The sequence below is a fragment of the Anabas testudineus genome, chromosome 3 (genome assembly GCF_900324465.2).
Source record: "Anabas testudineus chromosome 3, fAnaTes1.2, whole genome shotgun sequence".
NCBI classification, from domain to species: domain Eukaryota; kingdom Metazoa; phylum Chordata; class Actinopteri; order Anabantiformes; family Anabantidae; genus Anabas; species Anabas testudineus.
The window spans coordinates 21,518,385-21,536,162 of NC_046612.1; the positions used below are offsets into that span (position 1 = coordinate 21,518,385).

A 17,778-nucleotide genomic window follows, 5' to 3' on the forward strand; every position below is an offset into this window, starting at 1 on the left:
TATATATCTTCCATTATGTTTACTGATACAGATAATTTATATTTAATGAAAGCGTCTGACATAATTTACAACTAATGCTGGATTGAAACCGCCAGATGAAACAGCAGAGCTCTTAAACTTATTTCTGCTCATGTATGGAGGAATCACCTAGACACAGGCAAAGGTTACATTGTGTTGCAACTTAACAAAGGACAAACAATGAAAGGAGACGTTGCTCCATGTTGTTTATGTTTTTGGAATACTTACTACTGGCAAAATAGCAATGATAATGTCACCAAGATGAAAAAGGGTTAAATATATATTAATACATAATGTTTTGTTTTGTTTGCGTTTGGTGCCTTTTGGTAAGAGATGATATTTTATTTTATTTGTGTAAAACATCATGCTAACCAGAAGGTATTCAGGGAGAACTCACTCAGCAGAATCCATCTGCCTGCAGGCAGCATTTTGTGTTTTAATTAAACCCTGTTCTGGTCATCGGAAGAGAGTAAATAATCTGAGTCAATAGTGCTTCTCACCACACTCAACCATCAGCCTAATTGACTGACGCATTTTGGTATTGCGTTGATTTCTGTAGGGAAATTTAAAGATATCTGATCTGTTCTGAATGTGATACTCTCAAACCCTGATGTTGTTTAATACTGCATGTCTCAAAAAGGCCTGACGTTTGGTCAGCTTTAGATAAATAGTGGTGACAGGAAGTGTTCATGCCTGCTTCATTACCTTCTCATTCCTCCATATAATAATTATTATATTATACATATTACATTACACTGCATTCATTGGACAATACACTTGTATCATTGCTCTGTTGAATAAAAAAATGTTGTATGGATCTTTATTTAATGGGGCAATTAGTGGGGGAGCAATTATATAGGGAAAGAGTCATATAATCTTTTATATCTGCGAGATGCCTTTAACAATCTTAATCATTTTTGTTAAGGATTGAGTGCCTTCTTCAAGGAATTTAGCAAAAATAGCAAGATTCGAGTCACAATTATTAATATTTTTATTGTAAATTTCCTAATTTCATGTAATCATGTGTCTCCAACCGTCCTACTTTCTCACTGCTGTACATATATGTATTTATTTTAGCCATTTTTTTCTTTGAAGATGCCTTCCATTGCAAAAGTCAAAAACCTGAAGAGAGTAAAAATCTGAGTTCAAAGTCGGGCAGTTCAACTGTATCAGCAGACCTGGCACTCAGTCTACACTTCCAGTGTTGTTGTGGTGCCTGTTGTCCTCTATTAGGCTGTATACCAATGGAAACACTTGCTCTCTGCCAGGGGACCTCTGAGGCACAAACAAAATTATGAGTGTGCAACATGATAATATATATTCTTGCAATGTCCTCATTTAATTGCTGAAAATATAGTGTAAAAGATAGTTTTTATATAACTAATAGTATCTAGTGATTTAAATAGGTGCTCATTTAAAAAAAAAAGATTTAGTTAAAATAACCAGTGCACACTTCAAAAGTGTTGAGACATGGATAAATTACATTTGCAAATGTGTTTATCTTCTAGTACCTTCATAAGTTCTAAGTATACATTAAAGATCATTTTGATATGCCTAGATTTCAATGTGAAAAAACTTTACTTCCACAAGAAATAGAAATAGGTGTCATAATGTCTTGTTAGCACATATCGTATTATCACACACCTACTTCTTCATTATCACAGAGAAAGCTGCTCATGTTTCACGGTGAGTGTACCAACCTTCCTGACTGTCTTTCATCTATGTCTGGATGCTGTCTTTTATGACACATTGTTTTGAGTTACCTGCATCATGCATCTGCAGTCACTCATAATAATTAATAATTTCTCAGATTCCCACTCCGTTGTATCAAAAGAGAGTTGCATCTCCCCCTACTGTTTTCTACTGTGGAGGCACAATTATAGGATCAAATCTAAGGCACAGACTGTTCGTTTCTAGAGACTGTGCTCCTAATGGTCTCACATTTCACTTCAGAAAATCAGATTCAGATTTTTTTGTGTAGTAACTGAGTTCATCTGCTATAGTTTTAAATGGAAAATGCATAAACCTGACCCTGTTTACTTCAGGTTTTAGGCACATGCAAAAACCAAAAAGCTATTAAGAATACTCACAGTTGTCTATTATCTCATTGTTCATAGATAAACCAAAGGTTTTCTGTGTTCCCCACACCCATGGGCACTTGATACGTTCAATATTACCTGTGTTTTATTCTAGTTCTAATTTGTAAACCTTTATTACATTGGTTATAAAGCAAATGTTCTTGTTTGAACAAGTCCCTAGCAACTGTAAAAACATGAGAAATCAAGTGTAAATACATTATAAAAGAACAACGTCTCATCACGTACACATATGAAAAGACACGTCTGCTGCCTGTAGATTACAGAACAGGTTCTAATTCTCTCAGTGTGGGAGCATTTATATTCATGACAGTGGATAATTTCACTTCCTAAGCACAACACAAAAAGAGAACAGAAAGCAGCATTTCAGTGTGACTACATGAGGTGAGCTGTTTTAATTATAGTATTCCTCTTTTAAAAAAAACAACAGTCTCATGTAGAACTGTAGTTGAAGCTTAAATGTAACTTTCAGGCAGCAGATAACCTATTTTATACCCTATTTGTACTCTATATTTATGGCCACCAATTATGTTTGCTACACTATTTATCTGTAACTTAAATGTTGTGTACCTATATTCTTCCAGTGGTGAAATGTATAACTAAGTGCATTTACTCAAGAGCTGTACATAAGGATGGACTAAATTACTACAAGCTGAAGAGTAAATATGCGAACAGAAAAAATAAATTCATGTTGGCTGATTATTTTTTTCAGGAATAAGGCTTTTGACTTGACAAACATTTTAGATTGTTGCACAACATCTGAGCTGGACGAGATGCTTTTCAAGAGCATATAATTATTATTATTTTTAAAATGAGTAACTAAAGCAGTACCCTTATTTGTGTCCTCCTTTGTACTTTGTAGTTTTAATGCTTCAACTGGAATAACATTTTGAAGTGTTCTTATTTGTAGTGCAGTACTTTTCCAAGTACTTTTGAATTTGCAGTGATGAGTGACATTTTGTGGGTGACTTTCTGCATCTTCTTATCTTTTCTGAAGTCCATCCCTGCTGCTTGTCAGCTGCTCTTTATAAACAGCAGCCTCACTGGGAACATGAACCCGAGCTATGATGCACAGTGAAAACTCGCTGTCGAAGCTGTTTTTTACTGAACGCGTGAACGCAGCACGACGTCACGTCCTCTGATTGGCTCTTGAGCCGTACAACAATCACGTGCCTCCCGTCCGCACGTCACAGTTCGGAGCAGAGCATCGTCATGGCTGCAGCTCAACAGTGAGTCTCCGTTTCTGATTTCTGACACTGTGCAGGAGAAATTTATTCATTTATTCTGAGTTTAACTGTGTAGAGTGTTGGCTTTTACTCTCAGCTCCGACATATGTCGCTCCCATTTTAGCCGCAGAGGTTGCTGAACAGCGGTGTTGACAGGAAGACTGAACGGTTTCTGTCAACATGCGCAGTTCAAACCAAACAGTGTTAAAGTGGAGTTGAATACGAGACAGTTCACTTTTCTAGACGGAAAACTGCAACTTTAATCAACGTACACATGTTTATGCAATGTAATAGTTAAAGAAATCATTAGTAATTATCGAGACTGTTGACTAAATCAACCTGTTTGGCTCGACACGACATCAAACCGTGACCCATCATGACAGAGCAGCCTGGCTGCGTTCAGGAGCTCACACATCCACCGGAGGATGAGTGTTATTTATTTACTCTGAAATTATTCTGACACCTGTATTTCACAAGAATCAGCTCAAATCTGAGTAAAAGATTAGAGACGTACTTTCGTATAACGGATTTTTTTGTTGTTGTTGTTAGCCATTTAATCATCATGTGACCCTCCAGAGTTATCATGGTGGACTGTGCCCGCACTCACAGGGATAAACGACTTGTGAAATACTAACTTGTGAAATATTACCAAAACCCTCACTACAGTCATGTGTTGTGTGTGTTGGTTTTTGGTATTTTCCATCTTTCAGAAATGAATACATTCCCATCAGTGCTTCCGCATGCAGTTTGTTTTCTCTTTCTCTTTTAAATGCAGTATCTAATGCTGAAATAAATCAAATGCTTATCAATCAGAAATCACTGTATGCTGCAGTAATTAAATAATTATCTGATGATCTCACAGGACACCGGATCAGATTTATCATTATACACTAAGGAATCTGCTGTGGTAATCATAAAAGTGTCAGCCGTGTGCAGATTTAGCATCTTCAGCACCTTCAGATCGCTGTGAATGGAGCAAAGAGCAGACACACCTTATGATATTATATAATCCAGTAGAGCAGCACAGACGGCACTTCAAAAGCTAACCTAATTTAATCAATACTTTAGTGAGTCGTCTTAAGAAAAGTGGACATAGTAAATTATTGATTGATTGATTTCTGGGCTATTGTCTGTCTCCTTCAGTAACATAATTTACCACCTCACCTCTCCGTCTTCACAGAGATGCATTTAGACCTGTAAAGTCAGTCAGCAATGAATGATACAAAAGTCCTTGAGCCATAAAATACTGTGAGGTTATAGATGAACTCATGTTACTGTGCAGATTGAATCAGATATGTCTTGTTTGTTATCTTATCAACATAGCCATGGCCAAATACCAAGATTTATAACCTTTATGACCTTCCAGTTGCAAGTCTTCCTGTGGTCTGACTGGGTTTTTTGTGAATAAGCATTTTTGTTTCCTCTGTGTTTTTACTCAAAATGATATGCTTGCTCTTCCTGAATGCCTCAAAGCACCAGATAATATTTGGTGAGGACAGTATATCCTTCTGCACCTTGTGACAGGGCAGTCCTAATCTAGGCCGTAGCCCAGTTGAATCAGTCTCTCCAAACACTGCTCCACCTTGAGCCACCCTATCATCTGTGTCTCCCTGTTTTTGCAGAGCCGTCTACTGGCTGGGTAATGACACCCTGAGGGTGGCTGCTGCCCTATTTGCTGAGAACCGTGGACGACTGTGCAGAGAGCTGAAAGCCAAAGATGGAGTGGTGCCACAGTCTGTGGTGGTGCTGCAGGGAGGAGAGCAGAAGCAGAGGTACTGCACGGACACGGACCTTGTTTTCAGGCAGGTATGTTGTTGCAAAATTGATGCTGTATTGTGGGCAAGGTCTTGTATTTGTTATCAATCCATCCATGAGTGACCCAGAGTTGATCTCAGGTCATCAGTGAGTTTCTGTCCTTCTGTATGTGTTGGGTTCATATTCTTTCAGTTATGACCCCAAACAATCAGGGAACATTGCATTTTATTAAAATGCCACAGAAACCTCACCTTCTTTTCAAATTGAGTTCAGTGGTGAGCGTCTCTGGGACTGTTAATCTCCATTAAACTATGTAGGCTAACCCTGTAGAGACATCACTTTTCTGTTCTGTTTCTGATCTCATTAATTACAGCACTTAGTTACACCATGTACCCTGGCTCGAAATTCAATGGGCACATTAAAAGTTTGTTATTGAGCTCTTGATTTGTCCCATGTACTAACTTGACCAGATTTTGCTAACGTCCTGTATTCTTGGAGTTGACCATTACAATCTCCCTCACTAATGTCCTGGCTGATTCTCTCTGTAGGAGTCTTTCTTCCACTGGGCTTTTGGAGTAACCGAGCCTGACTGTTTTGGAGCCATTGATGTGGGCTCTGGGAAATCCATGCTTTTTGTTCCCAAACTGCCTGAAAGCTACGCTACTTGGATGGGAGAGTGAGTCACACTAATCTTCAAAGAGCTGTGTTCATGGCCAACAGTCATCACCACCTGGTCCATAGCTGGTAGATAGAACGTAGAGAAACGGCTGACAGACAAAGTCATGTGCTACACAGTCAAATCATGTTCGTATTAAGCACATTTCACTACACTGAAAATCTGCTCTGATATTTGTAACACACAAGCTATCAAAATTAATTTTTTTTTAAAGAATCTTTATTTATAGTTTCAATCCCAGCCTAAGCTCGTCAGCTCAGTGGTTCTATGATGGTGGAAGGAGCTATCAACCTCTGCACGCTCAGCAGCCTCACTTTCAAACTCGGCCGCAACTTTGCCTGCTCTTGAGTATTAGAAGAAAAAAATCACACTTGCACCTCATGAAACAGAAAGATTTCTTCCTTCAGCACTTTACTTTTTTCTCCTAGGCTTAGATATTTTGCTTGCTTTGAAGGTCACTTGTAAGTCACTTTGGCCAAAAGTGCTGCCAAATGACTAAATGTAAATGTAAAGCGTGACTGTGTATACATGCACTCAAGTAGCCAGGATACACAGAGAAACCAGGAAATCTGCATATACATAGATGTGTAATCAGATTTCTTTTCTACCTTAGGCTTCTTTTGGAAGCTTGGTTTGTAGATTTTAAATGCAACTGAGACAGAAAAAGACTTTTTTTAAATCAAAGTGCAAAAACTGACAGCTTTGTGAGAGATACACAGTCAGTGATCTTTTTTTACGGTACAAACTGTGCTAATTAAAGAAATACATGGTGGAAAGTGACTTATTTAGACATCTACAAGGAATTTTGTGTTGGTTTCAGTTGTAGTGGCATTTTGGGCATACTTGATTTAAAAATGAGGCCGCATCACTTTGTTTAATGATCTCTCCTTTTGTTCCAGCTGCATTCTCAGGTGATAGTAGTAGAGTGGTTGGTGTCAGCAGCCTTTGTCCTGCACATGTGCTCTTGTAAAAAGCTGATTAGAAACCCTGTTCTGTGTTTTCATGGCAGAGTAGTCAGAGTTCTCAGGGAAAAATCACGTTTCTCTAATTCCCTACCCTGAATGTGGTAACATGACAAATAGGAATCCTTTCACTCAGAGGTTCCTTCATCAGCATTATAATACATTGACTTTTTCAGTAGGTTTTTCTCTCCATACCTGATTCTTGTCCTGAATACTGTCTGTTTTTCCATCTGTCATATTTTGATTTCTTTTAAGAGTTGTGTGTTTTGCAGGATCTTTCCTAAAGAGCATTTCAAGGACAAGTACGCTGTTGATGAGGTGCATTATACCTGTGATGTAAGTCTCTCTGTGTTGGTCTTTACAGCCCGTGTGTGTGTGTGTGTGTGTGTGTGTGTGTGTGTGACCTTTTTCTGTGCAGTAAGTGAACCTTAATGTTAAGTCACCCAGGTATGAAGTTACAGAAAGGGCAACCCAGCCTCCACAGGCTGTTTTAAAGGTGAAAGCCATCATTCTTTTATTTGAACCTATGATCAAAAGATGACATTGGTAACACCAGGTAGTAGAATCAGTATTAGGTCTGTACTAGGATTTTGCACAGTAGAATATGTTTAGGGCGCATGCACACAAGAGGATGTTAAACCTTGATTCCAAAAAAGATTGGGACTATATTTGCAAATCTCATAAACGCATATTTATTCACAATAGAACATAAAAACATAAAATATTTAAACTGAGAAAATGTGCCATTTGAAGAAAAATATGCTTTTTTTTAGAAAATGTTGGCACAGAGGCAACAAAAGCCTAGAAAAGCTGTTGAGCAGTTAATGAAACATTTCTCTCGTAAAGCTCCAGCAACTGGTCTCCTCAGTTTCCAGTCATGTTGACTGTTTATAAAAGAAGAGGGGATGTTACACCGTGGTAAACATGGTTCTTTTCCAACTATTTTGAGATGTGTTGTTGCCATCAATTTTAAAATTACCATATATTTTTCTTCAAATGGTACATTTTTATCATGTTCTATTCACAGAAAAATAAGGATTTATTATTTTTTTATGTAGAATTTACACAGCATACCAACTATTTTGGAATTGAAGTTGAATACTCTGTGGAAGAAGTCCATGACATCAGGTTGTTCACACATAGCCTGTGAAACATCATGAGGATAATTCATGTGATAGAAGTTTGCAACACTGGTGAATTGTTCTGAAAGAGTTCAGTCACAAGACTTATTTAGAATGATATTTTATTATATTGTACAGTCTTCAATTTAATTTGTGTGTGTATATATATATATATATATTTTTGTTTGTTTGTTTGTTTTGTTTGTTTTTTTTATTATTATATATATAAATGGCTTTTATTGGCCAACAAATCACTCAGTAGTTTGCATTTGAAAGATTCTCACATACTTTTTATTTATATTTCTATATTTATCCTGTAACTATCTGATGACTCATACTGCTGCTTCTATTTCAAATATTTTTACATCTCCGCACCTGCCTGAGGTGTTAGATTTGCTAATTAGTCACAGGTTGAGGTGCAAATTATCACTTCAACAAACAGCCAGTTCTTCAGTGAAGCAACAGCAGCTCAACAGTATAATATTAGAAAACAGTAATTCATATTATAACCGCCTTACCATTTGTTTGCCTAACAGTGCCATCTAGACAGACAATAAGATCTTTTGCAGGTGTTTAGCATTCAGCTGGCGATGCTGCCTGTATAGGGACATAAAAAGAGTAATATTTCTTTTTTAGCAGAACATTAGGGCAGTTTTTTGTATTTTAAATGGTCAAGGAGAGTGCACACAGTCTCTACACTGTTTAACATGCAGACAGTTCACCTTTAATTGTTGAAGAGAAAGTTGTTGGTGGGAAAAAAAAAATGTGTTTTTAAGTATTCTGTTATACAGTCATTTGTTGTTGACAAAATATTTTGTCTGGGAAGATATTTTGAGAAATTCCAAGTATGTATAATAACACGAATCTGCAGGGAAGCTCTTTAATGAAATGGAAAAAAAAAATGTTCACATATATTTTTATTCACCACTTAAATTTTTAAGTTTTGTTTTGAATTTAGTTGAGTGATAAGATTGTTTTTAACTCAACCAACGCAAATAGAAGTAAATCTTACTCAGGCATGAAATATAATTAAAACTCAAAGTTTTCTATCTCCTATTTCAATCAAGGCAGCCTCTCATGTTTTGAAATTATTCTTAGACCTACTCATTCACTAGAACACTGTTTTATTGAGAAACATACGTTTTGTGAGATTTTCCTAACTCATTTCAAAACTAAAAACGAGTGATAATTTAAAAAAAATTCAATCATGGAAATTATTCCAGGGTCTAAAAATGCTTTAGGAATTTTCTGCCTGCAGAGACGATAAAGCAAATGTCTTGGGTTAGTAATAAAAATGATGCTGAAATATTACAGTGTCTGTTAGCAGTGAGTCAGGTTTCTTTTCTATGACCTTTAGGCTATTGGCAGAGGGGTAATAGTCACTTGAGGTTTGTCATTCTGTGTGCTGCTGACTGCCACAGAGGCCACATAACCACAGTGGCGCCCGCCAGCGTGACCTTTATTCTGCAGCGTGACAGTAAAAGTAAATTGGTGCTTGCTCCTCTCTGCTGTTCAACTGTGCATCTCACTCTTCTAATTACTACCTGTCTGCTTCCCTGCAGATTGTGGATGTCCTGTCCAACCTGAAACCAGCAGTGCTCCTGACACTGGTACACATTACTCATTCTTACTTAGAATTAGTCTTATAACACCTTGTGTATATAAGAAGTAAGATCAGGTGACTGATCAGAAAAACAACTCTTCAAGTGTGTGTTTGGGTTGGAGGTTTGTAAAGTCTCCAGTCACACTCTGTTGATACCACATATCTGCTGCTGTCTGAATGTTTGTTCTGTGTTGGTCAGCTAAAGATGCAGTGGAAGTGAATTGTTTTTACACTAATTAAATATTGTCATGGGAGAGATGATCTGCCTGAATATAAATCTATTTAATGCACTGAACACTGACATTCTAGTGTAGTTTGTAGTGATGTTATTTTTGTGTTTTCTTTCCATGCAGCGAGGACAGAATACAGATAGTGGGAGCATCTGCCGTGAAGCCTCCTTTGAAGGAATTAGTCAGTAAGTTGAATTGGCATTAATTTGCTTTAACATAATTTGCTTTAAGAGGTTACTGTTTTTTCTTTTATAAGCAAGGATACAACAGATTCTCATGCATACAGATTGTTGCTGAGTAACCTAATTCTGAACTTAATTTGATTTAACTGAAGAAACAAATCTTGCTTTTGCTTGTTGCTTATCAGTTAAGGGCAGTTTTACTGCCGACTTTACCACTACTCTTAGTTCTGTTTTTATCCAAGTACATTGCACCATTTTATCTACTCTACACTCTGAGCCAAACTTCTTAAAGGTAGTATATCAATTTAGTTCAGATTGAATTAGTATTAATAATGTTGCTGTGTCTTGTTGCTTATTTCTCAGATTCCAAGTAAACAACACTCTTCTGCACCCAGTCATAGTGGAATGGTGAGTAGTTACATTTAGTTTTATAACAAGTCTGTTGTCTCTAATTCAATTACCTAAAAGTTTCTACAGTCTGATTTTGCTTCTTTTAAATGACAAACTTTGGCAATTACAGCTGCCCAGTCAGCTAATTCTGTGTCTGCAATCAGAAACAGGGGCTTGTCTTTTGTTGTTTTTCCACTCGTAGAGTCAGAAGCCAGTCTGCACAGATGTAATGGACTTCGTGCTTCCCTGGTTGTCCTTGGCATTAGAGTCTGAATTGACATTTTCTGAAATAAAGAGGAATGCTTTTTAGGCACACCTCCTGGGGAGAAAGACTTGATTGAACCCCTCTGCCCCCTCTTCCCTCCACAGCTCTCAGGGCTCTTTTTAATAGGCTTTTTTATGTAAACCTTCATTAGTGTTACTACTGGCTACCATTGCCTGGTGTTATCTATGTGGTTCTATTATTAATACTCTCAGTATGTGTTTCACTTCTCACCATATTGGTGCTGCTGCTGCTTTACTAACACAAACAAATGAGAAATGTTATATAGAAACTTCAGTTGTCTTGAAGACGGTTTCTTACTGGAATGTCAATATGAAGTGATCATATGGAAGTGAGTAATGTCTTTTATTTAGGCAATGCAGAGGTGTAGCCAGTTAGACTCTAACAATATGAAACATCTTCATTAAGTAGAGGAAATTGGGACAGTAGGACAAGAACCCCCAGAGTCTAGAGGGTGGTGGTGCTGAAGAATTAGAGGATGTCACAGAGGTAATGGACGTAACAGGGAGGAGGTGGGTTGAAAGATGTCTGTCGTATGTCTGAAAGATGTACAGGCAGCATTGCAATCAAATTTAAAGAAAGTAGCCAGTCACTGTTTGCCTCAAGAGATACAATCTGAGAGATCACGGGTCAGATATGATGATATCAGGACTGTAAATGGAGATTTTTGACAGTGTGAGAAAGCAGAAGTTTCATAGAGAAGTAGATCATGTGTATAGCCCACAGAAAAACAAAGCAGGAGGTGATGGAGAAAATACTGGGGAACCTGTAATTTCAAAAATTACAGGTTTCCTCTACTCTATATACAGTACAATCTTCCTGTGAATGGTGAATAGTGTGCTAGAAATTTGTCCTCTAACTCGGTTAGCATTACTTGTAGACAAATATAAAAATATCTCAATTAACCACCATCACAATACAGATACTTAATTCCTCTAGCTAAATTTGAGAGTTGAGTATTAATTCTGTTTATGGTTTGGACAGTGTAGTTGGACATCATGGTATGTTCCTTGTACTACACGTTGATAAATTAGCAGTGTAATGATCAGAGAGAGAGAACTACCCCCTCACTCTCACTTTCTTGTTTCTGTCTGTCTGCAGCCGTCTGATTAAGACCGATATGGAGCTGGAGGTCCTGCGCTACACCAACAGGATTTCCAGTGAAGCCCATAAAGTGGTAAGATGCCTCTCAGTTAGATAGACAATTTGCAAGTGTGCTTAAATTGTTGTCTTCAAAAAACTTGAAGTAGCGCTTTGAGTTTGTGTGACCTTTGACCAAATCTAGTCAGTTCATCACTGACTTCAATTGGACAGTTTTGCCATTTTTAAAGCAAAACATATCTTCACATATCACATTCACACGTATTCGCTGCAAGAACTGACTTAATGTGAAGTCAGTGTCACGTTGACCTTTGACCTTGGGCAACAAAAATTTAATCAGTTCATCCATGACTCCAATTGGACAGTGGTGCTAGAGTTGAAAGAATTTCTCCCAAGCATTTCTTAGACAGATAGACAAACATAATAACTCCAGCCCATAATAACTCCAGCCCTGTCTACCACCAGTGTGGGGCAATAAATAGAATAGAAAGAAATGGAAAGTCTAGACTTAGAAATTAAAAACCCAAGATTCAAGCAGGTTACTGAGCTTGAATCCTTTTGATAATTTTAAAAGATGTCAGGATCCTCTGAGTCTATAAACTGTTTAAATGCTATTGATTTTATTTATCCAGTAGCTCAGATGCCAGCAGTTAACAGAGATAGGTTTTGACCAATAAGCTGTACCATTAAAGCAATATTTTACACGAGATTTCACTTCATCACCATTAACACAGCAGGCTGTTTATTGTTTGTGGATAATCAGTTAATTCACAGTGTTATCTGTGAGAAATTGTTCACTATTAGCTTCCTACTATTGTTCTCATTACATTTAGTTTTCAGTATGTTGTTATTCATGTGTCCTTAAGACCAAGAGATTTTCACTTATGACATTCCATATAGGTGTGTAGTAAAAATAGAAAATCTTATCCAGAGTGAACAAGTGCTTGATGGCACTTTTACTGATGTTTGAACTCTTTATGCTCACTCTGCATAAATCCTGCAGACGCACATGAAGTAATAATCAAGAATTTATATTGTTATGTAAAAGTAGAGTTGGCATGGGAAGTACAAAATCACTTAATAAACATAAGGTAGAAAAAGGAACTTGCACTATTACCTACTATTGTTGTTACCCTGCACAAGCAAGTAAATAGCACATAATTAGTTAAACTCTATTACAACATTTTATGTCACATCAGAACAGGAAGAACGTTTACTGCTTCAGGTACACACAACAAATGATTGAGTGTATCAAGTGGAAGTTGATCCGTTTTAAAGGAATCTATAGGAACTTTGCCCTGTAGTGGTTTTTAAGTTTTCTAACATAATTGTACCTTTCCCCTGTAGGTGATGAAGAATGTGAAGCCTGGGAAAAAAGAATATGAAATGGAGAGGCAAGTGGTGCATTTCGTCAGTAGATTTGTATCAACAGATAGTTAGTGTCAACACATACAGACTGTCTGTCTGCTAATCTTTATCTATGGTTATATCTACAGTGAATGGAGGTTACCAGTGCTTATCTTACTGTACTTTCAAATACTGATATTGAACATGATAATGAACTCTATGGAAAATGGACACTACTGTATCTCTGCTCCTGTCACTGGATGGTCTTTGATGACATCATTCTGATACAGGCACTATAGTCACTAAGTCAGTATTTGACAAAGTATCATTACTGGAATAGTTAAACGTTAAATGTGACAGTAGGAAGGAGCAGCAGCTGAAGAGGTTTGTATTACACCAGGAAGCATATACCTGTGCAGCAAGATCCATAGAGGTGACTGGTGTACTTGACCATGTTGATTAAAGGATGAGTGCTTAAGGAATTCTTTAAAAGCATGGAGTCATGAAGAGGGCAGTGAAAGTCCTTCAGCTAATTGGTGTTTTCTCTGAACTCTGCTGTTCTGCAGTTGGTTAGTTTCCTGGTTTTACCTTGTTCCTTCTCCTTTTTCCTCTTTTCAGCCTGTTCCAGCACTACTGCTACACCAAAGGAGGGATGCGCCACACCTCCTACACCTGTATCTGTGGAACGTAAGTCTTTATGCATTAATTCTTTACTTTTTTTATTTCAGACTTACCCTAATTACTCAGGGTTATTAGTTAGATATCATACTTAAGCGTTTAATTAGGTATATAACAGGGATCTTGTTGCTCCCTCTACATATTAGGCTGAACAATCTGTAGTCCTGCTAAGTCCTCAGTATCCTGTCACCCAAAACAAACCATGCTTGCTAAAGCAGTTCATCACTTTCCTTGATTGCAGGGTTACTGCCAGCTTGTAGCATTATCAATGATGAATTTTTAGACATTGTTAGTAATCATCCTCTGGCCTTTCGTATTAATGGCCATGTGTAATGAGTATCTACTAGAGACTAGTGATCAGAGATACCAGTTATTTTCCTGCTAACTGGTGCAACTCATATTGTTTTAACAGTGGGTTTATATTTAATCTTCAACACTATTACCAGCTTGTAGTGTAGTAGTTATAAAGATGATTTAATGTGCTATTTGTCTTTAATTCATGCATTGTGTGTTCAACATCAGAGGCCACAATTCCTCTGTCCTGCACTACGGCCATGCTGGTGCTCCCAATGATAAGACAATAATGGATGGAGACATGTGGTAAGTAGTTGTCAGTAGGATTTAAATCCAGCCACCTCACAAACTCTACAAATTTACCTAGAGGGGGAGCTGTTGCATCATTATCAGACCAGTGGTTCAAATGCCAACCTCCATCAGCTACATGCAGTGCTCTTTTGTTGAAATGGCTCCAAATAGCTGTGTTACAGTTGTGTTTACAATTGTGATCTTTAGTGTTTCTTCCATCATACATATTTGTTGAACTGTGAATAACTCAAAAACAATTTAGACACAATCCACATTTGACAGAATCAGTTGTGATATTTTGTGTCCCGCAGTCTGTTTGACATGGGTGGAGAGTACTACTGCTACACCTCAGACATCACCTGCTCTTTCCCAGCAAACGGAAAGTTCACTCCAGACCAGAGGGCCGTCTACGAGGCCGTCTTCAAGTCCTCCCGAGCTGTCATGGCTGCCATCAAACCAGGTTATCATGTTTTCAGTTTAGCTGTGCAGTACACTTCAGTGACCTACAGAAGTGAAAAGAGGAAAAGTGGGTGGAAGTTAATTTTCTGCCTTCATAACTGGTAACAGTGCAGGTTTCATTCTGATTATTATGTTTTATTCTCTATGCTTCCTGTTCCTCTAGTTTTCTGCTCTTAATTTCACTTAGAGGCATCTTGTAAATAATATTTTTTGGGAACTACACGTCTAGGTACAATAAAAATGTAAATATAGTATTTAAAGCCTACATTTTGAGTTTTAGGATTTCAATCTAAAGCTTAGGTTAAAGCATTGCTGTGTCTTCTTTAACTTAACATTAACTAAGCTGCTTGTGTTGAAGGTGTGAAGTGGACAGACATGCACCGCCTGACTGACCGGGTTCACCTGGAGGAGCTTGTAAAGATCGGTATCCTCAGTGGCAGTGTGGAAGACATGTTGAAGGTCCATCTAGGTTCCGTCTTCATGCCCCACGGCCTGGGACACCTGCTGGGTATTGACGTGCACGACGTGGGAGGCTACCCTGAGGTGAGAACAGAAGACTTCAAATCTGCTACAGTCCACATCAGAGACAGCAGTAATTAGTGCTGTAACTGTCAAAATGTCCAGACAGCAGCCGAAGAAAAAGAAACTCCTGATCCTTCAATTTCCATTTTTCATCAAAAATAGAGAGAACCACAAAGTAGAAGTGAGAGTGGAACAAAAAGAGGTCGATCTACAGGACATGTTTATGTTGAAGAGACAAAGAGGAAATGTCATCTAAACTCTAAAAACTGTTTCAGGGTTTTGTACAATTGCACATCTGACTAAACTAAATACAGCAGAACTGCTCAATGTTGCAGATGTTCTCAGTGTAAAGTACGTTGTGAAATTACTGAATATGAATAAAGTTTCGTCATTGGATGAAATACAGTTTTATCTACTGATAAACAATACTGACCTGATTGCTCAAGTAGCTCATTCATCTGAACAGTTTGAAGTAGATTTTTTCTTCTTATCTTGTTAAAAAAAACTTAAATCACAATCAAGATTTCTCAAATAAAACTTGAAAATTGCATAAAATGAAGTTTGTTTTTATTAAACTATTTCTTGTGCAGGGGGTGGAGCGTGTCGATGAGCCTGGATTGAGGAGTCTTCGGATGGGCCGCCTGGTGAAGGAGAGGATGGTCCTCACTGTGGAACCTGGAATATACTTCATCAACCACCTGCTGGACCAGGCCCTGGCCAATCCTGCTCAGAGCTGCTTTATCAACAACGAAGTGCTGGCTCGCTTCCGCGGCTTTGGAGGGGTCAGTACGGCACCACAGTTTAATTGGTTGATTCCTGGGGAAATAAGTCAAGAAAGTAAAACATCTTAAATAAAGTATACGTAGTTGGTTTCCTCTGTCTCACCACATAGTTGGCTACTTTATGTTGTAGGACATGGATTCTTATGCAATTTTCTTTTTATTTTTTACTTCATAACATTGTTTTCCAACTACTGTGTGCAGGTTCGCATTGAAGATGACATTGCTGTGACAGCTGATGGTGTAGAGCTGCTGACCTGTGTCCCTCGCACCGTAGAGGAGATTGAGGCTTTTATGGCCGACTCTGAAAAAACCTTCAGCACTGTTGTTAGCAGTGAGAAACTCTAAAGGATACATTTCCTTAACCAGATAAGTCTGGCTACGCTTCAGTGTCTTTATTAACCACAGATCAATAACAAAGAATACTCTCTCTATTACTTTCATGTACCTGTATGACCTGCATTAACAGATACAATCAAGATTGTTATTGAGTATTAGAGACGGCACGAGGCAATAAGAAGCAAAAACAATGAAATATGTCAACCGTTTCTTTTATAAAGCTTTTAAAATGGTTGAGAATTGTGGTAATAGTTTCATCACTTTGACAATTTAATACATTAAATGTATTCATCTCTGTGCCTCCTGAGGAAAAGGTTCATTTTTGATAATTTTTTACTCAGAAGTGAAGTCCTATGAAATTATAATAAATAAACCATTTAATTTGCAACTGTGTGAAAAAGATTTGTTTATTTGATTTGCATGACAGACATTTCCTTCATACAGATATTTACTTATAGTATTTCTGTGAATCATCCAACAAGAGTGAGCAGCATCAAATCAACACAGACTGTATTATTATAAGTAGCATTGTATGAAGATTGTTTATCCAGCCTTCGTCCTCTAAATGGAGGATCTAAACCAGAGATATTTCCTCATCCTCAGTCTGATGTAATGACAATCAATTTAGGAATTGTAAAAGGTGTACCACAGTGTACCGATAATTAATAATAGTATCTATTTTAACACTTAATCCTGAAAAATCCTTTGCAGTCAGTGCTAGACCTTAGATGTTCGGGTCTTCGGTTCCAAACCCATTGTGGTGGAATACTGAGCCAAAATATTGAAAACCATGTCACTGCTCAGACTTCTGTTTGCCAGGCTCACTACCTTTCTGTGGGTCAGTGATGATATTGAACTCACATCTGTAGCTGGACCTAGTTCAGGTCAAATGTGGGGATGCTCTCTGAGGAGACCTTTATTTAAGGTCAGCACCAGCTGTCATGAGCAGGATCAGCCTCAGTATTATCTTGAATTGTATGTGATATGTGAGCTGAACCTTATAGGAGATAGGTGGCAAGTGTACTTGATGACAAGTGCCTGAATGCACCAGCAGATTGGAAGATGGCTTCTAGACCAATCCTTCAGAGAAATGAAAAAACTAGTGGTCACATCTTTGTGACATGTGAGACAGCAATTTCTTTCACTCTAAAGGTGCTCTTTTTTCTTGGCGTCAATGAAAGTGGTTTTCACTCTGATATCCATAAATTGTGTATCCTGGTAATTTTGATTTTTTTTCATTTCAACCGTATACAGATAGATATAGAAAACCCAACAACCCCACTTGAGCAAGCACTATGTGATAGTGGAGAGGAAAAACTCCCTTTAATGGAAGAAACCTCCAGCAGAACCAGGCTCAGGGTGGGTGGCCATCTGCCTTGACTGGTTGGGGTGAGTGGAAAGAGGAGATAATAGAACAGCAGGCAAC

At 37.8% G+C, this 17,778-nt stretch overlaps 1 protein-coding gene across 1 annotated transcript; it reads left to right on the forward strand.

The window, feature by feature from the left end:
• Positions 1 to 3,263: 3,263 nt before the first annotated feature.
• pepd (peptidase D) lies at positions 3,264 to 16,740 on the forward strand. Its single transcript, XM_026378169.1, has 15 exons — positions 3,264 to 3,343; positions 4,963 to 5,146; positions 5,644 to 5,771; positions 7,006 to 7,069; positions 9,417 to 9,464; positions 9,811 to 9,872; positions 10,233 to 10,277; positions 11,644 to 11,719; positions 12,991 to 13,037; positions 13,609 to 13,677; positions 14,191 to 14,268; positions 14,565 to 14,713; positions 15,071 to 15,255; positions 15,825 to 16,016; positions 16,218 to 16,740. The coding sequence occupies exons 1-15, from the start codon at positions 3,327 to 3,329 to the stop codon at positions 16,359 to 16,361; spliced, it is 1,488 nt and encodes a 495-aa protein (XP_026233954.1). The 5' UTR covers positions 3,264 to 3,326; the 3' UTR covers positions 16,362 to 16,740.
• Positions 16,741 to 17,778: the final 1,038 nt, after the last annotated feature.

Coding starts and splice junctions, on each gene's coding strand:
- pepd (XM_026378169.1), top strand. Junction 9,465..9,810: donor CAGCAGTGCTCCTGACACTG/GTACACATTACT, acceptor CTTTCCATGCAG/CGAGGACAGAATACAGATAG. Junction 9,873..10,232: donor TCCTTTGAAGGAATTAGTCA/GTAAGTTGAATT, acceptor CTTATTTCTCAG/ATTCCAAGTAAACAACACTC.